This window comes from Podarcis raffonei, chromosome 7 (genome assembly GCF_027172205.1).
Source record: "Podarcis raffonei isolate rPodRaf1 chromosome 7, rPodRaf1.pri, whole genome shotgun sequence".
NCBI lineage: Eukaryota > Metazoa > Chordata > Lepidosauria > Squamata > Lacertidae > Podarcis > Podarcis raffonei.
This window is the reverse complement of record NC_070608.1, coordinates 15,894,365-15,918,802: the sequence shown is the minus strand read 5'-3', so window position 1 is coordinate 15,918,802 and position 24,438 is coordinate 15,894,365. Positions and strand designations below refer to the sequence as shown.

Here is a 24,438-nt window from a genome sequence, read left to right as displayed (position 1 = left end):
TGCTATCAACCAAAAGGTACGCGTTACTGGGCTAGAGAAATCAGTCGCTAAAGGAAAGGTATGTAAACTGGTTTCTTTTGGAAAATATACCCCTTTTTTACAGATGGGAACCTGAGGTCGGCAAGAGCCTGAATCTTCCAGAGTCCAACATCCTGTTTACTGTCTCACACCAACTCTCTGAGCCAAAGATGATCCAAGGAACTATAGCCAAAGCACCCACACAGCGACTGAATATACAGAGAGAGCCTGGAGCAGTGGCTTTTGAACAACAGTCTGAATGGAAAAGGAAACTTAAACATCTTTCAAGATTTGGTGCGCGGGACGTTGAGGGGGGAAAGAAAATTTCTTTCCACTGTTGAGAAGTGCAACACGTTAAACAGGAAAATGGGTGGCAACAGTTCCCTCTCGAAATGGGGCCAATAATTATTTTGGAAGAATAAATATCTGAACAGGACAAAAGAGGGGAAGGGGCAGAAAGATGGGACACAGGAAGGCGCTGAAACTACATCCATGAAGGTCACAGTCTTTGGCCCATTTATGCCCAGTCTGCCTCAATACAAATATCGTTGGGACTACTCTAGAACAAATCGATTGTGGCCTAAATCCCACACACCAGAAGATAACTTATCTCTCACTGAGATAAACAGGAGTCATACAAAAGATTGCAGGGATCTACTGTTCTAAATTTGCCCCCAGCCTGCACAGCTTAGTAATTGATCCTTCTTCCTCACATGAGTTCGGTATCTTCATTTATGCTTCCAACACAAATATCGTTTGTCCTCTTGACCCTGGACTAATGCATCACACCAGCTCTTTTCTTTTACAGCAACAGCGCATGCTGCTGATTATGTACAAACTTTCTGAGCGTCTAATCCAAGTTAAGAAAGTGTTTGCTTAACCCAAAGAGGACCTCCCTAAACCAGAGGTGGTCAAGCTTTCTCGGTCTGAGGGCCACACTGAGAGCTGGACAACCATTTGGAGGCCACTTGCCAGACACCGGTGTAGCCAAAGTATACTCAAGTCATTCACGCATGTACACACGCTCAACGTGTTCAGATTACACGCATACATACCACAAATGCATTGCACACACACAAACCATAGTTTCCGCACATTCAGGTGGACAGGCACACAGAGTCCACTTCCTCTTCTGACAATCAGCAAAGGAATGGGGTGGGTGGGTGTCCAACCAACAAATATTTTTGTCCTGTTCCCACCCCCCAGCAGTGGCTGTGTTAGGAGATATTTATTGCACTGCCATGGGGTGCAAAAAATGGAGAGAAAAGCCCCCTTCAAAAAATGCCTCTTCTCCCTCTGCCATCCCACTATTGTAAGAAAAACTCAGAAAACAGGAGGAAGTGCTCAGAGAGGCTCAGGAAACACAGGGAAACGAGACAATCTGCAGGTTGGATCTGGCCTGCAGGCTCGCCACCCCTGCCTTGAACTTTAGGTCACAATTCTGCAAAGTTATTAAAAGCAACTGCTCCAAATACCTCTTTACCTTCCCTGTGCATCCCAGGGAAGGACAACATGTGGACCTCATTCAGCTCCTGACCACAGACTCATCTGCTACAGATTTTGGGGACTTCAGAGGTTCCTAACTATTTTCCTTCCATGGATAGCAGAAATGATGGCTCTCTCTGTGGTGGCACCCCATGTGTGGAACCTGTTTTAGGGCAGGAGCTGTCTTACCCCCAATTTTTATAAGCTGCTCTGGGAGTCTTCTGGGGTAAAGGGTGGGGTATAGCTGCTTCAAACAAAACAAAAAATAATGGATGTTGAAATTTTGGGGAGATAAAGTTGTTATACCGGATTGGAGGAAAACTATTCTTGACATTTAGCAGTAATAGTAACTGGAGAGTCCCCTTAGACTTTTTGTGTGGAAAGGAAAATGAAGGGACTTGAGATGTTTGGGGTCAAAGATTGGGAAAACATTGCCAACCAGATCAAGGAACAGCTGGATACCATCCTGGAGTGACACTCTGAATAATCTTTATACAGACGTACCTTGGAAGTCAAACGGAATCCATTCCAGAAGTCCGTTCGACTTCCGAAACGTTCAACTTCCAAGGCGCTACTTCTGATTGGCTGCAGGAAGCTCCTGAAGCCAATTGGAAGCTGCGGAAGCCCCACTGGACATTCGGCTTCCAAAAGAATGCTCGAAAACTGGAACAATCACTTTCAGCTTTCGATCGTTCGGGAGCCAAAATGTTCAGCAACTAAGCTGTTCGAATTCCAAGGTACAACTGTATACATAATTGACAGAGAGAGAATTTACCTTTTACCTTCCTTTTTTATTATCTTTTACTTCCTGTCTTTTTTAATTTCTTCCTTTATTAATTTTGCTCTTGGTTATGTTATGTTTTGTTTTTTGATGTTCTCTATTCTGGGTCAATGAAAGTATGCACAGGAAGGTGATGGATGAAATAACCTGTGTGAGAGAGGCAGGGAAGGGAAGATCTCCCAGGGTGGGAGGCTGGGAGAAGAAAGGGAAGCGCTCAGGTGAGAGCTGGGAGGGTTCATCCACTTCTGTGTGAGACAAGGGTTCATATCTACCTTTGAGAAAGAGCTTTGTGTATTTTCTTTTCTCTTTCTTTGTTTTTTTTCTTTTTACTTAGTTTTTTTAAAAAAATAATAATATTTTATTAAGTTTAACAATAGAAAAATAGAACAATAAAAACACAGAAAAAATATAAAACACAACAATACAAACTTTCACAATACATAAAATACAAACATTTAACAAGAGGAAAAAAAGAACAATCAACACACACAAAATAAAATAAGAAAAACACACATCACTCTTTTCTAATTATTCAATTAACTTATTTTCCTGACTTCCTCACACCTCCCTTTTTTATATCCCTTTTTAACAATTAGTTCAGCAAATTCGTATCCTACTACTTTATCCTTATATATTTTACCTCCCAAATTTATAATTTATAATTTTTATCTCTTATTACTAGAACCCCTTCATTTTATTTCAATGTCATCAGCATTCATACATTTTACAATACTTCTGTAAATAAATTTTAAATTTCCTCCAATCTTCTTCCACCAACTCTTCTCCCTGGTCTCGGATTCTGCCAGTCATCTCAGCCATTTCCATATAGTTCTTTTTACTTAGATTTGATTGTTTTTTATTGTATTATATGAAGAAAAGTTTCAAAAAAATTCTTTACAAAAAACCTCAAAACTTAGCAAAGGTCTCCCTAGGAATCTCAACTATATTGTCTCTTCAGCATTACCATCTCTTTAATGTGCTGGATTTCTTGACTTGTTCTATTCCCAGACAAGCCCCTGACCACATAATTACAGCTTCTGCACTACAGGCTTACGTTGTAACTATGAAACTGTCATCCACAATTCATTGCGTGAACATAAAAAGTGCACCCCTGATGATTTGGGTACACACATCTAACACACTCTAAACCATACCAGATTTCAGAGTCATTTCAAAACACAAGTTTTAGAAACCAAATGCAGAAGTACAAAATGAACTTTGCAGCCTATCAAAAAGAAATAACACAATGGGGACTATGAGAGAGCGGGCAAACCCAGGGATATACTGAAGTTTAAACTAAGACCTCCAAGTTGCCACAATCATAAAGAAACTCTTGTTTTTTTAAGTTCCTAAACAATCATGTAACTTTTCACAGAAGTAGCTTATAATGTGTTCAGTGGGTCTTATTCCCAGGAAAGAGGGTTTAGGACTGCAGCCTAACATATTACAAAGGAAGGTGAACCCCAGATCTGCAGCTTTGCAGTTTTTGCCTCGAGGAAACACAATACCGTAAGCTTCCGAGTTGAAAACTGGGGCTGAAATTCTCGGTTACTACCATGGTTTTAAATCTTCCACTAATGAATGCATCAGATTTCAAATGATGCCACAGTACGTGTGCATTTAATAGAGGAACAAAATACATACGCTGCAAATAAAAATAAACTTGTTTAAAACATTATCCCTCTTTGTTAATTCCAGGGATTGAAAAACAGCCAGCTCAGATGTTTTGTACTACAACAGGGCCTCCATTGGCACAAAAGGTTCCCCGCTGCACAGAGCTGATTTCCACAAGATGGAAAGCAACTGAAACAGTGGTAGGCTTATCCTTTCTGCTCCCCCTCACCTCTTTATTAACACCACATCTAAAAAAATAAATTTAGAAAAATACATGGAGCAGAACGCAAAATAGATATAGGAACTGCCTTATTCTGAGTCAGTAACATTGGCACATCTAGCTCAGTACGGTCTACACTGGCTGCCAGCAGATCTCCAGAGTTTCAGATGGGACCAGGACAATCCTGGTCTTACCAGGAGATGCTATGGATTGAACCTGGGACCTTCTGCCTGCAGAGGAAATAGATGCTCTGCCACTGAGCTACAGCCCTTCCACAACAGACATGTGTGAGATGAAAGGTTCGCAGCTGATGCCCACTTCAGCCCAGAACTGCTCAAGATACATAAATCATCAGTATTAAAGTCTCACTAGGATGTGAGCAAGGGACGCTGGTGGCACTGTGAGTTAAACCACAGAGCCTAGGACTTGCTGATCAGAAGGTCGAATCCCTGTGACGGGGTGAGCTCCCGTTGCTCGGTCCCTGCTCCTGCCAACCTAGCAGTTCGAAAACACGTCAAAGTGCAAGTAGATAAATAGGTACCGCTCCGGCGGGAAGGTAAACGGCGTTTCCGTGCGCTGCTCTGGTTCGTCAGAAGTGACTTAGTCATGCTGGCCACATGGCCCGGAAGCTGTACGCCGGCTCCCTAGGCCAGTAAAGCGAGATGAGTGCCGCAATCCCAGAGTCGACCATGACTGGACCTAATGGTCAGGGGTCCCTTTACCTTTACCTTTACCTAGGATGTGAGCATTCACCACCCATAAAGTTTGATCCCTTTTATTCTGAAGTTCCGTTAACCCACCGAGGATGCAGCTATAGTCAGAAAAATGAACATGCCCATCGGACAGAGATGGCACCCATTTCCTTATGCTTCTACTCCCTCATCGGAAGTCCACTTTCTGCCTCAAATGTATTTCCAAGGTTGCTTATAAACCCTGGGCCTTGGCATCCTGCTTCCCAACATGCATAAACTGTTCCACTTTATCACCCACCATTCTCTGTGATTGATCACAACTTGTGCCTTCGTATTGTTCTGGAGAGAAAGCACTGGCAGTGCATGCCCTGCTGTCCGCAAGGGTACTCTGCTCTCCTTACGGCTCGAGGGACTGAATCAGGCTCTCTCAGTAACTGGCTGAACCAACCGCAGAGGGGTGAGGTCCTTCTGAGTTTGCTTTTGAAGTGATTACTAATATTTCTTGGAAGAGAACATGCATTATACTAGCCTATTCACTTGGCACCTTCCTCTGGTTTTGGATGTTCAGAGGCCAACGTAATTATTAGTTTCACTGTGAAACAGATGTTTAGAATCAGAGAGGGACGGCTCTCCCTGGGGATAAGGCCAAGTGCTTCCCATAGACCTGACATTGTAAGCCACTACACACACAAAAATAAAAATAAAAGCAGAGAAGGGGGACCCTGTAGGATTTACCACCATTTCCCTTAATTCGGGGGCTGGCTGAGGACTGTTGCTGGTGGTGCTTACACTGACCCCGCAAACCAAGCAATCACATTTTAGCATTACTGCAACAGCTGGAATGCTTTTCCATAGCAACCTAAGTAATAAATCAGTCCTGAAGATAGTGTGGATTCAGACATCCTAATGCACCAGGAAGTAGATCGAGGTGTGTGCTTGCTTGTACGTCAAGGCTCTTAAGTTTCCTTGCAATGCACACCTGTCTGAAGCCAAGTGCAAATAGTCTGAACTTCACCCGCCATATGGTTTACCCTCATTCCCAACTGGAAGTTTTCAGTACAGGCAACTTCCAATTTACGCGGGGGTTACGTTCCAAGGCACCGCATGTTTAAGTGAAATCACATATATCTGACGCACCACTTAAAATGCCTGCAAAAAAACCCCCCATTCTTCCCTTTTTGCGACGTTTTTGGCTCACTTCCGGGTTCGGTGTGCAGTCATGCACATATTGGATGTGCCAGCTATGGTTTTCCCAGTAGTGATGTATGGAAGTGAGAGCTGCACCATAAAGAAGGCTGATCGCCGAAGAATTGATGCTTTTGAATTATGGTGCTGGAGGAGACTCTTGAGAGTCCCATGGACTGCAAGAAGATCAAACCTCTCCATTCTGAAGGAAATCAGCCCTGAGTGCTCATTGGAAGGACAGAGTGTGAAGCTGAGGCTCCAATACTTTGGCCACCTCATGAGAAGAGAATACTCCTTGGAAAAGACCTTGATGTTGGGAAGGATTGAGGGCAAAAGGAGAAGGGGACGACAGAGGACAAGATGGTTGGACAGTGTTCTTGAAGCTACCAACATGAGTTTGACCAAACTGCGGGAGGCAGTGGAAGACAGGCATGCCTGGTGTGCTCTGGTCCATGGGGTCACGAAGAGTCGGACACGACTAAACGACTAAACAACAAAAACAACAAAACAGCTCCTTCCTGTACGTGGATTGGCATTTGCCCGCATTCTTTCCTCTCTACCTCTTGTCTGTCCATCTCTCTCACTGCTGTTTCTCTACTGTCCATTTCAGATTGCAACATCCTCGCCCTCAGGGACTCTCAACGTGCCAACACAACTCATACAGCACCATGTGCACTGGTGGCACAATAGAGTATTATCTAGATTGGTGCAATCAACAGGGTTTGGGGTTTAATCGGAGACACTTGTCTTCAAACCCCTAACTCAGCGATGAAGCTCAACAGATGATGGTGCTTTAGTTATTCTCAGGCTAGCCTGCCTCACAAGGCAATTGTGGGGATAAATGGGAAGGTGTGGGCAGCCACAAACCATGTATGCTGTCCTGTGTCCTTGGACAAAGGCCAGGATAAAGATAAATTCCTAAGTATGAAAAGGATAAATTCTTAAATAATGCTAAGTCTTCCAAGTTAACGGTGCTCAGACATGAGCTATGAAACGCATGCAATCCTACAATTTGCAACATGACCTAAAAGCTGGAGCTCTCAATTAAGATGAGAATACAGCCTGGCCTTTGGGTTCTTTTGATCCCTGCAAGGCAGAGGGTGGAACACTCCCTACTGTTTTTGAAGATTTAATAGCAAATAAAATCTGCTTTTCATATTAGAAGTCAGATCCCGGATGACATCAGAGACTTTAAAAGGTCTTGTTCTGATGCCTTCAAAGCTACTGCGCTTAGAGCAGAGTTATAATTAACGGGCCAACATCAGAGTGGACAGACAGACAACAAGGGGCATTTTTTCTTTGCTTTTTGAAGAATCCAGGGTTTCTTTTGTAAAGGGGAAAAAAATGTTACAAGCTTGTAAAAAACTTCTTAATTAATAAGAATTAGGAACTCTGCTGTTGGCTCTTTGCCTAAAGCTACAGTATCCATTTTCCATGAAGTGATGACAGAACAGAAACAGCTTGAAAACGAATTAACATGGACCAAAAAGAAGAGAGGGAGGGATCACCCCACCCAGCCTTTCTTAAAGCCACAATGAAGATTTGATATAATAATAATAATAATAATAATAATTTATTATTTATACCCCGCCCATCTGGCTGGGCCTCCCCAGCCACTCTGGGCGGCTTCCATAAAAACCAAAAATACAGTAAAATATCACACGTTAAAAACTTCCCTGAACAGGGCTGCCTTAAGATGTCTTCTGAATGTCAGGTAGTTGTTTATCTCTTTGACATCTGCTGGAAGGGCGTTCCACAGGGCGGGCGCCACTACCGAGAAGGCCCTCTGCCTGGTTCCCTGTAGCTTTGCTTCTCGCAATGAGGGAACCGCCAGAAGGCCCTCGGCGCTGGACCTCAGCGTCCGGGCAGAATGATGGGGGTGGAGACGCTCCTTCAGGTATACTGGACCGAGGCCGTTTATAAAACAAGATTTATTTATAAGTGTTGAAACACTTACCATTATCATTTTGGAAATGATGTATTTGTTTGCTTATTAGGCTAAGGCTCATCGCCTGATAAAACAACTCTTAGCTGGTCAACTGAGGTTTTTTTTGTCAATTGATTTCAGCTATCTGCAAGGATGATTATTATTTACATGCGGATAAAAACAGTGGCTCTAAAGCAAGAAGCATGCTTTTTTTTTTTAGGTAATGTCCACGATCAGCCTTTTTTTAGCACCAGCATCAACAAAAAGCTTTACTCCCCCTTCTAACTTAGGCTGCTGAGATGAAGAAAGTTGGTTGGGGTGAATTAAACTGTATGCGGAGCTGTGTGTAGCAGGACTGTGAGCTCAGTTCTGGTACTGAGAACAAATTCCTGGGCTGTGCCTTAATCCTGCAAGCTTGTCCCTAGCCCATTATCTTACACATGGCTCCAGTTGCAGTTACAGATAGGTAGCCGTGTTGGTCTGCCATAGTCAAAACAAAAAATTTTTTTCCTTCCAGTAGCACCTTAAAGACCAACTAAGTTGGTCTTTAGTTACTTAGTTGGTTACTTAGTTACTTTAGTTACTTAGTTGGTCTTTAAGGTGCTACTGGAAGGAAAAAATTTTTTTTGTTTTGACTATGGCTCCAGTTGGTAAGCTTTCGGGTTCTTAAATAAAAAATAAGTAGATTCTGAAAGTCTGGAATATACTCTCGTCTTTAAAGGAGAGTCAGAATAGGTTCGCTTTGACAGGTAAGAAGTTGCCTTGCAGTGCTTGGTGGTCATCCAGTGCACATGTGAATCCTAAAAATAGCTTCCTTGCCTGATGCAGATTTTATATGCATACTGGCCAGAACTCCAGATACTGAACCGCACCCACTAACATCCCAGCATATTTGACGCAGAACGATCCAGAGTGTGCAGCTGCTGATACAAGGGTCCCTTAAGAAACATCTGTTAACTTCCTGGCACCATTATCCAGAATTTCTTGTTTATAACTTTATACCCCCCATTAGGGTGTATAAGAATAGCACAAAACCAGTATTACGAAATGCTAGGGAAGAGCTATAAATATGGACTTCATAGGCTTGTTTCGTTGCTGGAAACCTCATTATATTATTATCACACGGAGCAATAATTGCTGTTTTTAATTATATCATATTTAAAACTCTTATGAACCTATCGGCTCATGCTTATTGGATATTTGATTTAAAACCTTAGCACATGGTACTATTACAGTGGTACCTTGGATTAAGTACTTAATTCGTTCTGGAGGTCCATTCTTAACCTGAAACTGTACTTAACCTGAAGCACCACTTTAGCTAATGGGGCCTCCTGCCGCTGCCGCCGGAGCCTGATTTCTGTTCTCATGGTGAAGCAAAGTTCTTAACCTGAAGCACTATTTCTGGGTTAACGGAGTCTGTAACCTGAAGCGTATGTAACCCGAGGTACCACTGTATTATTTTTAGGAACACCTAGTGTGTGCAATGCTATACCAAACGTGTAGGGGGGATGGAACTAGTAATGGCCAGTACCGCATGGTTGTTGTTGTGTGTGTGTGTGTGTGTGTGTGTGTGTTGTTGTTGTTGTTGTTGTTGTTATTAAAAAGTATGTTTTCTGAATCTTCCAGATATAATCAGAATCTGTGTTGCAGCCCATTGTCTGAAATGAACTTTGGAACTCACCACCTCAAGATAGGAGTGCTGCCTAGGATCAGATGCCAAGTCTCAGTATGGGCAGCGGGTCACTGGGATTAGCCACCAGAGAACAAATTTCAAATCCTCCCCCCCCCCCCAGCTACCAAAGAGCAAGTCACATTCCCAGCAAAACCAGCCTCACAGGACCGTTTTGAGGATTGATGAGCTGTATTAGAACATGCCCTCGGTTCTCTGGGATAAGCTAGAAAATAAACCCTGGTAACAGATTCAAAATACACCATGGGACAAAGTGCACAGGCAACTTCACTTAAAAATTAAAAAAATGCATTGTTAGGCATGAAGAACCACCTTGAGCACATGCTGCCTGGACTCTTGCCACATCTGTTGGGACCACTCTCATGCTACAAGACAGCAACATCCCCATTTGTATCCATAAGGATAAGAACTGGACATGGAAACTGGCAATACAGCTCCATCAGTAAGGCTTCAAAAAGGACTGCATGGGTTGCCCTGTTACACTACAGTTTAAATATCTGAACACTAACACTCTTTCACAAGACTCACAACTTTAAAACCCTGTCACTTATTTGACATTCCACTTTCTGGGTGCGTCTGGAAATCTCCCCTCAGTTTTGGATTTAGGTTCTGATGCATCTCTTAAGAACTTTTAAGATACGGACACCATGCCCGCTCTGCAACCTTGAGATGATCAGAAGCTTCAAGTAAAAATCGCAGAGGCCGCACGTAGCTTGAAAGTTACAATGGTCCACTATGTTATAAGGGCCTGAGGGAAAGCCAGTCAATATGTGGCCACAAAGCATCAGAGATAAAGGAAACTCTGTCGATGTAGGAAACTGTGTTTAAGACTTCCCAGAATGAAATGTGCTAAGTATTCTTAGCAAAATAAAACAATCATTATTATTATTTTTTTAAAAAGAACCCAATGGAAACAGTACAAGAGTGTGCTAGAAAACTGGCTTAAGAACAGGAAAAACACTAGTCATAGCTGGAAAGTTGTCAAATCTGGAAAGTCCTAAGCATCCCAGAGGCCACTTTTGGGTCTTTGTGACAAAAACTCGATTCATTTGCAGATCGTTCAGGTGAGGTGAATAAGGTGACCTTTTGTCACTTGACAAATTAGGAAATGGAATTAGCAAGATACTTGTATTAAAGACACACCTTTGAATCCAAGCAGTGCTGGACATTTAACTCAGGAGACAGCTGTCAAAGCTCTGCTCCTTGCCACATGTTCTAACCTTCCAGAGAGTAGGAATATGAAGCTGGGCTGTATTAGATGAGTGGGTAATACTGGGAATGGAGCAATTGCAAACACATACAACCCATTCACACCTTCTGCATGAGAAATCATATCAAATTCTCAGCTTTAATTTAACCAAGCTAGAAGACCGCACGAGCTAAAGGGCAATGGGACTGTTGAGAGCCCTACCTAGGAGGAACATGGCGCTTATGAACTGCAAACTATCCAAGCCTTGCCATGAGTTTAACTGACCTGGCGTTGATGGTCTTTCCAGCATATTCAAATGATGGTAGATAAATGCTTGGCTGTCATGAACCGTGTCCATATCAATCTCTTCCTCCTCCTGAGAGTTTGAGAACTGTGACAACGGAAAAACAAACAAAACTAAGAGTTAGGGAATGCTAAAGGATCTGTCTCTCTCTATATATCTCTCTCGCCTCTGAAGCATGAAAATAATTCAAAAGAAAATACACATGAAAACACCACCATTGTATTTTAACAGCCAGATCCTACCCAGGTTTAGGCACCCCTAGTTAGGCAGAATAAAAACCGAAGAGGAGCAGCTTATGGCATTTGTTAAGATGTGATTGCTAAAAAGAACGTAAAAGACAGTGGGCAGCCAGGTGTGGAATACTCATTCACAACCAGCGGGTTCTGGTGGTTCCCCATCACTGTGACGCAGAGTCCTGGATTAGCACCAAATGCCAGGGTTTACTTTGTTGCTCTGTCCCTTTTGCAAAACATGTTCCAAAGGTATGGGATTCCTTGGCCACAGGGATGGGCTGGTAGTATCAGCAGGTGCTTAAGGATGGAGCTGACTGGCTACTTCCACCTTTCTCGCCTTTGCAGGGAGAGTCCCATCACGCCATGGAAGACTTTCAGTCACTGTCTCTCCAAGACACTCTTGGGCCCGAGGAAAGCGCAGTGTAATCTCTCCAACTGCCTATAATTCACTCACTCTTATTTTGAGTTTGACTTTGCTGTCTTCATTCTTCTCAAGTATCTGGCCTGGTTCTAGCGGGGACCCAAGAGGCGTGTCGGCCTTCCTCTTCAACCCCTGCTGATGAGGTAGGGGGATAACTGCTGCTTCCTTGGCAATGTGATCATCGTCCTAAAGAAGCAATTTTAAAAACCTGATTTAAAATCTTTACATCCAAAAGAGAAAAGAAAAAGATGTTATAATCACAGGAACATCAACAGCAATAATTACCGTATTTTCCCGTCTATAAGACGCCCCCATGTATAAGACGCCCCCTATTTTGGGGGACTCAGATTTAAGAAAATGGGGGAATGGCCTAGAGTATAAGACACCCCCTAATTTTTGACATTATTTTTAAGGGGAAAAAACCTATTCTTATACACTGAAAAATATGGTATTCTTCTGGGAACCCAAAAAACATATCATATAGTATCCGTTGTCTTATCAGCAGCTGGTGTCGCTCCTGAGAATACAGAAGCTCTCATTTCTTCTTATCAAATACAGTGAAAAAGGCTGCTGCCCTCCAGACCTGCCGTATAACCAATATGTTTCAAAACAATGATTTATATTTGTTGCAGACTGAGGTTTGGGACATTAAATCCCTGCCTGTGCAAGCATAAGGGTAGGTGGGATTGGGTGGGAGTATATTTTTAATGCTGCATTGTGACTTGAAAGTAGGATAGGTTCAGGCTTGAATACCTTTGCACAATCCAACAAGTAGCATAGCCTTTTTTGAGAGGCGAATTTTTCATCTGCCGTATGTAAAAATGTCAATTTAAAAGGCTACAGCCCCACTCCTTTAGGACAATCTCCATCACTCATCTATGAGGCAAAATTCACCCCACAAGCAGACACCACTGAAATCTGTGGCTGAGAATCCCCACCCCCCAACAAAATAATATTACGTATTTTAGGAGAGGCAGGCAAAATTAAACTCTGAGAAATATGAATGAGGAACTGCCTGTGGCTTCATGAATAAGTGGGGATGGGGAAGAGGCATATACTACTTCAAGACAAATTTTCCCAGCAAGTGGAAGCAGATCAGATTTGCAGTACGAGGTCAAGGATAGAAGCATGAGACTAGGCTAGAGAGCAAGGCCTGAAAACTGGCTGCATTGTGTTACAACTCCACTACTGTGAGTCGTGGGGAGGCTGTGAAAGAATAAGGAAATTGCTTACAGTGCTTTGGAAGCCAACTATTTGACCCAGATTGTTTGGATTGTTAGGCGGTTCCGGACCACTTGCCCCTGCCTCAGGAATGATGGTAGGATTCAGCACAGCTTTCTTTTCTTTTAGGTTAAGGACCAGCCCAAGTTCTGGCAGAGGCAAGCAGGAAGGCCTGCTGAGGCCAAACAGCGTGAAGTACAGGTCGACAGCCCCACAGCGCAGCCTCCAGTCATGGGATGTACCTATGGAGTAAGGAAAAAAGCAACCATCTTCTCACACTGTCTGTGTGCCTTTTGAAGCAGGTTGTACTGCAAACTGTAGGAAATGAAGCAATTCTTCCTGTACCTGCCGGCTCCTTTGCATCAACAGGAGCACAACCCTAACAGAGACCAATAAGAGATGCCTCATCACTCCGTAATAATAGCATGCATTCTGCTAGCAATTTTTAATCACCACCACCACCACCATTTCAGCAAAGGCAAATTAAGTGTATCGTCATGCCTTCCAGTGGACCAACCTGGGATTTGAAAACTAGGTCAACTCCCAAATAAAGGGAATTGCACGGAACAGGATGACATAAATCTATATACACGGGCCTACAACAAAATGCAGCGCTTGTTCCAGCACAGTTAGTATCAGGGGAGAAAAGCCTGCCCTGCTGGAGAAGGATAAGCTTAGAAATATTATTAGCAACAACCTACGCATTGCCAAATTCTATCCTGAGCCAGCTGCTTGTGTTCCATAGTACAAATAGCCATTTATAATTCTGAAGCTGTTAAATCAAGCTGGACCAAGCAACAGTTTCACCACCTGGCTATTCCACAGCTATTCTACAGAAAACACAGTGCATTAAGTTGACAGTATCTTTTCCCCCTCCTCAGCAGAGAAGGGTAATGTTTGCCCCCCAAAAATCCCAAATCATCTTTGTGCAAGAGACAGGCTGTAATGGTTCTAGGGGTTGCTCGTACGTAAGTTGCCGCCACTCCTGGCTAGGTTACCTGGTTGAACCCTTTCTGTCTGGACAGCCCTTCACTTCGTGACTGTCTCAGTCGCTGGCAGAATCCGTCAGTGGGCGTTTCTTGAACCTCTTCCAGCAAAGAAGTTCTTTGACGCCAAGTCTCCTCCTACTCTCCCTGCGCGGACGTCTTCTGTGGCGTACCCGTGCTCTCCCCGCTGGTCTCCGGTGAAGAGTCCTGGAGCCTCCTCTCCGATTCCCCCATCTGCCCCCCTTCTCCACTGGTGTTATGCTGATTTCCTTCCCCAGCAGATGGGCTGCTTCTCTCCCTACTGGGACCCTCTCCGGCATCCCTCTGGAGCCTTCCCTCCGCCTCTAGCTCTGATGGCAGTTCCCTGACACAGGCTTTTCTAAAAACACTAGCAGCCAGCACTCATCTTAGGCCATTTTTTCCCCAGCCACCAAGAAAAGAAGATGCTGGACTAGGTGGGCCTTTGCTCTGAACCAGTATGGCTCTTCCGAGCTCCTGACATTCAGCCTATCCAATGCCAAAGCCTTGTCCCAGATGTTCTCTAAGCTCCCCAAAACTCAAAAACATATTGAAAGTCACAAGCGTTAGTCAAAAAACAAAAACCCAATACAAGAGAGTTTGCTGGACTGACACCTCTGTAAGTATTTTTATGTCATAGAACGGGGTCTCTTTTATGTATAAGATTGTCAGTAACACAATAAGCACAATATGGTACTCCCATTGAAACAAAAAAGCCTAGTTTCTACTGCGTTCTCATTCCAAATACAGCATTGCCATTAATCTTGATAAATGTTTTAGTTCCTGTACACAGATGACTGTGTACAACAAGTCTTAACTGAGTAGAAATCCGAATTATTACACTGGCAACTGAGGACCACACCTCTGGTCCACAACAGCTTATGCCAGGACAACAAATGTGTTAATCTTTAAGGTGTCACAAGACAAAACGATGCTTTTCTTGTAGGCAGGCAGAGTTGCAGTGCACACCGTCACTGCAGTGCACCACCATCAACATCCAGCCACTGCCACTAAAGACTCACCAGCGAGCCTCTTTGCCACTTCCTTGAGCCTCCAGTCCCAGTCTCTCTGCACCAGCCTGAAATGCAGCTGTGCTCCCAAAGGGAGCACAAACAGTGAGACTAGCAGCGAAGTCCTCAGCTTGCAGACAGCAAGGCAGGCAGCTGAGGTAGAACTGGGCTGCCCTGGTGCTTACGCTTTCCCTGAACCCAATTCCACTGTGAGCACAATAACTAAGCCACACAGTCGGGCTGGTTTGCCACACTATCCTCTATGGCGTCTCAAGCTGCCCAGAACAACTAACTGGTTTTTTCGCCAGCACGACAGACAGCCTGCATTTGAACATGCCCATTAGGGCTGGGCGATATCAGGTTTTCAACATTGTGATATATCACCGGCTAAGCATCACAATATACTGATGTGTCATGATGTCTGAAATAAGGATGGAGCTATGTAGAGACATTGACTGGCTTCACGGTTTTTCAAGAATTGTGTTTTTTGCTGGTGCATGTTCTTGTGATTTGTTGCCCCCTGCATGAGGCAGCGGAGAGCTGAGCTGGCAGAGTTAACAGGGACTGAAGGAATCAAGAGTGGGCTGGCTTCATGGCTTTCCCCACATTGTGATTTTTGCATAGCGCGTGCACACACACACACATCATGATTTGTGATCTATTGCCAGGTCAAAAATTATGAAATTGACATAATGATATTGACTTCAAACTGGTTTTGGAAAATATATTGATATATCGCCCAGCCCTAATGCCCACAATGCCAAACAAAGGCAGTCATATTCACACCCACACCCACACCCACCCATTTGAGCTGTTTTAGAACAAATGGTGTGTTTTTTTTAAAGATCTGTTAGGACATATGTTTGTTTTCTCTGTCATAACTGGCTTGTGTTTTTAAAGGGTAATTAAGAGAGAAGGGCTATAACCCCCAAACGGCCTCTAAATAATTTTCTAAATGAAATAAACAAAATAAAATCTCCAGTTGGTAATGGATGCCTAATCAGTTTGCGAGCTTCAATGAAAATCACAAATAATTGTGCTGAGTCTTAAGTCACAGATAACTAGGCAAACGGAAGGTCGCACAATTTGCCAGTGAACAGCAGCTGCACCCCACAAGCTGATCTGTTTACTGCATGAGTAGCTAAAATGGGACAGATTTTGGTCATCTGAAAGCACGTGACTCCAGTAAGTTTACAGAGTAGGCGATTTCCAGAAAGGAAAAAGATGTTAAGTAGCAAACAAAAGCAAAAGGCACATGTCTCAAAGAAAACTGAGCAAATAGGAAAATTACAAGACAAGATTCCCATGGATACAACTGTCACGAGGGCCCACAGTATATGATATTCAGGGTTGCCTACGGAGATGCAGACCCCTTTGCCCTGATAAGACTTTTCGGAATAGCTGGGAAAACACAATGAAACAAAAGCCCAGCTGTTCATGTCATCCAAACTTGAACAAGTCTTACAGGAGATAAGAAACTAGGGATTTCCCCACCCCCACCCCCACCCCCATTTTATTTCACAAATTATGTCATCACTAAATATACATTGGTTTCTACAGCACCTGGAAAATAATAAAATTTTACTAAAGGATTAAGTTGTTCATTTACAAAGGCAGTTTTCTATCTGAAGAAGTGTGCATGCACACAAAAGCTTATACCCAGAACAAACTTAGTTGGTCTCTAAGGTGCTACTGGACAATTTTTTTTATTTGACTGCGTCAGACCAACACAGCTACCTACCTGAATCTAGAAACTAGCACTGTTATCTTAACTTAAAAACTGATCAGTGAAGATCTGAACTGTTACTGAAACAAATATTAATTTTTTTTTAAATTCAAACTTATGTATAGTTGAATATCATCTCTCATTTTAAAAAGGTTTGGAATCCTCTAGCTTTAGCTTTCTAGAGTCTGGCATTTCACTCTTTCTCTCCAAAAAGCAACAAAAATATTTGTTCTCCTTTACGGGCTTATAGGCATCAGCAAGTTTCAAATCATTAAACCTGAATGGGTGGTTTACCCTAAGAAATATTCTTACTGGCACTCTGAGATTTTGTAATTGCTCTTTACAGAAAGTAAATTTTGAGTAGAGCATTCACATGATTTGCACAGAGATTTATGCCGTTAACACTCCCCCCCCCCCAAATAAATAAATAGAGAAGGGAACATATCTCCTATTATGACTCCTTTTGTTACCACAAGGTCAATGAGTTAAAGACTAGCTTTGTACACTCAATTCTCTAGAGGAAAAGAAAAGGGAACATGAACTCCCCGGTGGGTAGATGTAAACTGTTTACTTCCTGAGTATGACATCTGGTTAAATCTTTCCAAAAAATTAAGTAAGGCGGATCCCATTCCCCCCCAGGTTGCTTCAGCCCCTAGTGGAGCTGAAAGCTTCCAGGCTCTAAAAATAATGATGCATAGAGAACACACAGCCATTAATGTCCCCTAGAAGAATACAAATAAAAGTTTGTATGTAAGCACTGTAAGCAACATGCCAGATTTTGAAGACAGTGCTGGATAAGGCTGATCTGCTAAACGAAAACAGATTAATAGCAATTGGATGTTGATTCTTGGGTATCTTCCCCCGCCCCCCATGAAGGAATAAGCATTGGGTTGGGAACGTGTAGAACCTTTGGAAAAGGCACGTGAATATTCTGCTCAATGTCTTTCCCCTGCAAAATTCACACAGATTTAAAGAACTAACAAACGTAAGGTTTTTCTGTATGGCCCAATTCAGATATAACAATGAATCACAGTTTGTTATAAGCAGGAGCATTGGTACCGAACATCAGCTACACAAGACAAACTAGCAACCAGGTACTAGGGCAGGTGGGATGCGGGTGGCGCTGTGGGTTAAACCACAGAGCCTAGGACTTGCCGATCAGAAGGTCGGTGGTTTGAATCCCTGCGACGGGGTGAGCTCCCGTTGCTCGGTCCCTGCTCTTGCCAACCTAGCAGTTCAAAAGCACGAAGTGCAAGTAGATAAATAGGTACCACTCCGGCGGGAAGGTAAACGGCGTTTCCATGTGCTGCTCTGGTTCACCAAAAGCAGCTTAGTCATGCTGGCCACATGACCCGGAAGCTGTACGCCGGCTCCCTTGGCCAATAAAGCGAGATGAGCGCCGCAACCCCAGAGTCGGTCACGACTGGACCTAATGGTCAGGGGTACCTTTACCTTATTAGGGCAGGTGGGTTTGGGGGGGGGCTCCTGTTAATGTATACAGCATTTGGGTTGATCTAGTCCTGACCAAAACAAAAGCCTGGACGTTAGGGAAATGTGCCAATAAAATGCAAAATACAAAGAATTTCAAGTTGCACGCCTTCATCTACAATCCAGTGCAATGTCTTGAAGGCATGCAGGATATAGCAACCATGATCGAAACTACATAGGTTTGGCTTTGGGGAGTGCCTGGATGGAAAACTCCTTGGGAATCATGTATGCTGCCTTGAGAACTATGTAAGAAAGGTAGGATATAAATGAAGAATTAATTAAATAACCCCTTCTCTAATCAGGGCGACTTATTTTCAAGCAAACATGCATACAGCCAGGCTGATTTGTGTTGTTAGAATATTTTTTTTCAAGAAGTAGCAAGACTAATAATAAATAAATTATAATAGTAATAATAATATTTAACCTGAATTCATAAGTTTCCAGAGCTGATCCACCAGCGCTTCATTGCACAAAGGAGATTCCATGTTCTTGGTAAATGGAGGGTTCTTTGTCAACATGTTCAATATCTTATGTCTAAAAAAAAGGACAACAGTCAGCTCCTAATCCATATACAATCTGGCCTCCCAGTTATTAGGCTTCGCATCTTCGCCAATCTTTTTTTGGCTCCATAGTTTTACATCAGGATTACAAGGGTTGAACGTAAACTCAAAACATGTCCCCTGGTGCTCGCCTCATCGCAGGAAATCAAGATCAATGACCTTACACAGGATTCTAAAAATGTATCAAACAGCCATTTTTGTGAAAAGGCCTGGGGGCAGTAACAGTCAGTGGAAAAGGAACCGAGAGGGGGGAAACCTGAAAAGAGGCTGCAGTGTTCAAAGTTGTCACTATCTAGGTCACCAGGGGAACTGACTTGTACTGGCAAAGTCTAACTTAAAGCAAACAGGCAAAAAGTTCAACGACAAATGTATCATTTATAATCTTTGTCCCTCAGCTACAAACAAGAAACCAATTTATATTTTCTTTGGTACCTAAACATAACAAAGCCCGGCTCTACTCTAGATACACTGAGCCCCAGTGTGGATTTTATTTTATTTTTAAAGAAAGATGTAAAGAAAGATCCTGCATCTATGGCCAAGAATTGAAAAGTACAGTGGTACCTCGGGTTACATACGCTTCAGGTTAAAGATGCTTCAGGTTACAGACTCCACGAACCCAGAAATAGTATCTCGGGTTAAGAACTTTGATTCAGGATGAGAACAGAAATTGTGCTCCGGCAGCACAGCAGCAGCAGGAGGCCCCATTAGCTAAAGTGGTGCTTCAGGTTAAGAACAGTTTCAGGTTAAGAACAGACCTCCGGAACGAATTAAGTACTTAACCCGAGGTACCACTGTAGATGCAAGGCCTTCGTAAAGAAGTATGAACGAGTGCAAGGAAAAGCACAAGACCTTCCCCTTGACCTCTAAGGGCTTTGCCATGAATAATTCTCATCTCTTAAGGAAGTGGGAGAGTGCTGCCCTCTTGCTTAATAGCCACAGATTACCCTTTGCTCCAGAATGCAACCAGTCTCTTGATTCAGGCAGAAACAAAGTTCTGGTGAAAAGGATCGCCATGCTAACCTGTAGCCACTGAGATGTTGTTCCACCACAACTCTCATCAGTGAAAGCCAGCACAGCCAATGCTCAGAGATGGTGCAACTCAACTGAAGTGTCGCAAGTGCCTTGTATATTTCCATCATCTGAAGCTGAGGGTCAACTGTTACCTGAAAACCCCATGAATGCTTCTCAGAAGAAAAGCAACATAGCAACAGGCGATTTTAAATCCTTCCCACTAGAATATACAGCACAAGATGGTTCAAAATCTATAACCTAAATGAAACACCTTTCAAGTTGCCAGCAAGGAAGACTAACCTGACATAAGGCACAGGGTCATTCTGGACCATACTGAGCAGCCACTGTAGTTCCTCGTAACTTCTGTCAACTATGGAGACAAAATGAATCTCTTTTTAAGTAAGATGTTGGAAGTGCACCAACTAGAAGTCAGAAGTTATTAAAAAAAATCATCAAAAATACATAAAAGCCTTTAAGAAATAGAATGAAGCTGACGCATTATAATGTGTCACTATTACAATTTTGGGAGGGTGGGTAGGATGGATGGACTCTACAAATCTTGCTCTTTGTGACACATGATTTCCCACTTTCCCTCAATTCTTCTCTCTTGCATTTGGATGCAGTTGCTTAAACTTCTGGAATTTAACTGTGAAACCTGTTTTCCCCCCTCCATTTTGGGTGCCACACTATAGGAGTCCACCCTGTGCATAACAGCTCATTTGGGATGCTGACTATTCCCTCCTAGCAAAGTGCATATATTCTATATATACTCCCAACACTTTGCCTGTACAGTAGAGCACAAAACATTTCTCATTGCAAATCAATTGCCTACACACAAAACCCTCCTGCTACAAGACGGCATCATACTCAAGAAACTGAGCAATCAAACGAATTTTGCCCAATCCAGACAGCGATGAGGTTGCCTCGTTTCCCCAGCTCATACTACATTTGTTTTCAAACTAAATTTCACGGCAGATTGTCTTCCATGGAAGCTCATCAGATTCCTCAATGAGAAGATCAGTAATGGCCAACAAGTTTCCTTGATATAGAGCTCACAAAGCACTACTTGTCTGCCCCAAAGATTCAGAGCTTAGCAAAGTGGGCGTGGTCTAGGGTGCACCGGTCTAGATATTAAAGGCCAAATAATTGTTCAGCGCAACAACTTTTATTTACCTTTTGTGTAATCAACAACTGCCTCCAGAGCTGCTATTCGGATATCCACAAAGTGCCCGTATTCCGCATAGGACTTAAAGACAGCAGGATCACTTGGGACGTGCCCGTTCTTCTGTAGTATGCGAATGGCATTCAAGCAACTAGGCACATAGAGAAGGGGGAAGGAAGAAAAATCTGTTGTAAAACCTGCATTCCCAAGTCACTGGAAATAAAAACTTACTTTAGCATCATCACAGCAAGTTGTTGATGAATTTCACAAACTCTGAATTACACCAAATTCATGTGATTATTTTTTTTAAGGTGCCTGTTAAATTTCTTACAAAACAGCAACACCAATAAAATATCATTCTTGACTTCTGAAGAGTTCTAAAGAAACCTGAGCTGAAAGGAGAGTCCTAAAGAAGCTATATTTCTTTCTTCTGTTGGATATTTGACCCAACACAACATACACTAGTAAAGAATTTCAAACCCGTAAGAGCAGGGGTAGGGAACCTTTTCCAGCACAAGGGCCACATTTCCTTCTTGGCAATGTTCCAGGGGCCACGTGTGCCAGTGATGGGTGGGGGCAGAAGCAAAAGTGAGTGGAGTAAGAAATGTAAATGTTAAAGGTAAAGGTAAAGGGGCCCCTGACCATTAGGTCCAGTCATGGCCGACTCTGGGGTTGCGGCGCTCATCTCACTTTATTGGCCGAGGGAGCGGCGTACAGCTTCCGGGTCATGTGGCCAGCATGACTAAGCCGCTTCTGGCGAACCAGAGCAGTGCACGGAAACACTGTTTACCTTCTCGCCAGAGCGGTACCTATTTATCTACTTTCACTTTGACGTGCTTTCGAACTGCTAGGTGGGCAGGAGCAGGAACCGAGCAACGGGAGCTCACCCCGTCGTAGGGATTCGAACCAGCGACCTTCTGATCAGCAAGTCCTAGGCTCTGTGGTTTAACCCACAGCGCCACCCACATCCCTAATGTAAATGTTACCTTTGCACAATAGATTTGTTTCTGCGCACACCCCTCTATCCGGGCAAACAAAAGGCATTTTATTAGTCAGAGGGAGGATTTCAACATCATGTTCTTCTGATAGTTCCGTCATGCAAGCATTTCTGCTTGCAGACGGAATGATCCCCCTTCTCTTCTCCCTGCATGCTGTTCTGAGGATTCAGAGGGGATTTGGGGGAGTCATGGCAGGGGAAGCCCCGCTGGAGTAGCAGGAGCCCTTGCACTAGCTTCTGCGAATGCAATGGGTTCACAAGTGAATCTGGCCCAGAGGGCACACTTCAGACAGACAAAAATGCTTAAGGGGCTCTTTGTAAATACTGGCTACAGGTAACGAATCATAAGTCATAACCTAACATGCCTCACTTTATCATGTCTGAATGGTACAAGACTGTCTTGGCTTGCTTATTTGTTGTTGCTGGCATCCTTCTGTAACGAGAGACAATGGAGTGTGCCGTCGGGGGTGAGGTCAAACCACTGTGTTAGCGGGACCAAAGTGGCGTCCCTAAGGAGCGAGCGTGGGCGGTGTGTATGGAAGTCCTGGGCTGCCCAGACGACAGGACCTCCCTCTTGGCCTTGCTGATACTTCTCCTAGCTGGGCTACCTAGGTTGATGAGCCCCATCTGCTCCTATTATCTGCATTTTCTTTATAAAAGCCCAATAAGAAGTTATACAATAAAGGAGGGTACAAAGCAAGGCTGGTGAGTGGCATGGATTGGGTGAGAATCCCGAGGGCCAAGTAGAGAGGCCCAGAGGGACATATTTTGTCTCCAGGCCTGAGTTCCCCCACTCCTGCATAAGACACCAAGATTAGCAGGTAAGTAAGAGGATGCGGGTGGTGCTGTGGGCCTAGGACTTCCTGATCAGAAGGTCGGCGGTTTGAATCCCTGCGACGGGGTGAGCTCTCGTTGCTCGGTCCCTGCTCCAGCCAACCTAGCAGTTCGAAAGCACGTAGATAAATAGGAACCGCTCCAGAGGGATGGTAAACAGCATTTCCGTGTGCTGCTCTGGTTCGCCAGAAGTGGCTTAGTCATGCTGGCCACATGACCCGGAAGCTGTACGCCGGCTCCCTCGGCCAATAAAGCAAGATGAGCGCTGCAACCCCAGAGATGGCCATGGCTGGACCTAATGGTCAGGGGTCCCTTTATCTTTACCTTTTAAGAGGACAGTCCAGATACGTTATCAGAAAAATCTAGTCCCTTGCAGCATCCTTCCCAAGTGCATGGCTCCTTGTTTAGGATTCCCCTACTGCTGACCAGCATCAACCCTCTCTGGAGATCTGTGCTCATGAAGAGGCTGAGCGTGTGCATTGCCTTGAACATAGACATGTGATATGCAAAACACACTTAACTCAGTGTTACGCCACCATAAACAGTAGATTTTATCTTCCCTTTGTTGCATAAGATCAAAAGAAAAGGAGAAAGCTGTGGTTTCAAGTCCTACAAACATTCTGTTTTTATAAGTGTATTTTCTCTTAAGGTCTTTGCACAATTTACAAAAGGACTTTCTCGGCACCCGTTAAATCTCCCCACTGTCTCTCTCATGTGTTTATTGAACACAGTGAGAATATTATGAAGAGCTACATTGTGCAAGAACAGAACGAGTGCATCAGGATCAACAGCAAAGTAGGAAGAAGTGAAAAAAGAAGGGAGCGTACTGTTCTTTTAGATTTGTATTTGCGGGAATTAAATACATTAAAAAAAAACAAACATACCTGACCGTAATGGTGTGCCTATAGCTGGGCAGTAGCTTTTCCATGTTTAAGAACCTGGTAATTTCCTCAAGAATGAGGCGAACATCAGGATTTAAGTTATCAAGTGTCCGGGCTTCATTGTTCACACTGACAGCAGGAGTTACAGAGTTTGCTAGCGCATCTATCAGCTCTGCACGGTAATAGTTGTCTGAAAACTAAAGCCAAAGACCAAAATACGAGATAACAATCATTACCAATAAATAAATAAAATTGAGAAGAAGAGCACTGCTTTTTTAGACAAACTCGTCTAAAAATGAATGGAAGAGGGTAATAGTATTCCACATCACAACATTTAGCTGCAGGTCCTGTTCCTATTACAAGCCATTTTGCCTTAAAGTAGTTCTCTGCACATCAAAAGAGCAGGATCATGGATAGAAAACTGCAATGTTTTGAGACAACTTTTTTTACCTTGTTTTTTCTATTGTCGTTGTACTTGATCAGATCTAAAATGAACGTCAAAACCTCTTTAGGACATAGATTATGGACATCTCTCAGCAAGGCCATTGCGACAGGCATCGTCTGCAAAAAAGGGGACCAAGATTAAACGAGCAACTGCTTTCGTTTAAATATTAAATCAGAAACGACAGCTTTTGCTTTGCCATACGATGTCATATGATGTTCTGCAGTCTACCAGTCCATATTTCCTCCACCCCACAATTCAGGAGGTAGAAGCATGCAAATCAACATAAGAACATGCTAGCTAGCTGTTAATAAAACCCAGTTTATGAAGTTATCAGGTGCTT

At 43.4% G+C, this 24,438-nt stretch overlaps 1 protein-coding gene across 1 annotated transcript in view; it reads right to left on the bottom strand.

Moving 5' to 3' along the window:
• Window positions 1-24,438, bottom strand: part of TAF2 (TATA-box binding protein associated factor 2) — a 59,641-nt gene that overhangs the window by 1,161 nt on the left and 34,042 nt on the right. Inside the window, exons 18-25 of the mRNA XM_053395380.1 lie at window positions 24,104-24,214; window positions 23,657-23,850; window positions 20,953-21,092; window positions 20,080-20,149; window positions 18,633-18,742; window positions 12,993-13,222; window positions 11,793-11,945; window positions 11,087-11,192 (exon numbers count right to left, since the gene is read on the bottom strand). Coding sequence (XP_053251355.1) covers window positions 11,087-11,192; window positions 11,793-11,945; window positions 12,993-13,222; window positions 18,633-18,742; window positions 20,080-20,149; window positions 20,953-21,092; window positions 23,657-23,850; window positions 24,104-24,214 — 1,114 coding nt within the window. The remainder of the gene's footprint in view (window positions 1-11,086; window positions 11,193-11,792; window positions 11,946-12,992; window positions 13,223-18,632; window positions 18,743-20,079; window positions 20,150-20,952; window positions 21,093-23,656; window positions 23,851-24,103; window positions 24,215-24,438) is intronic.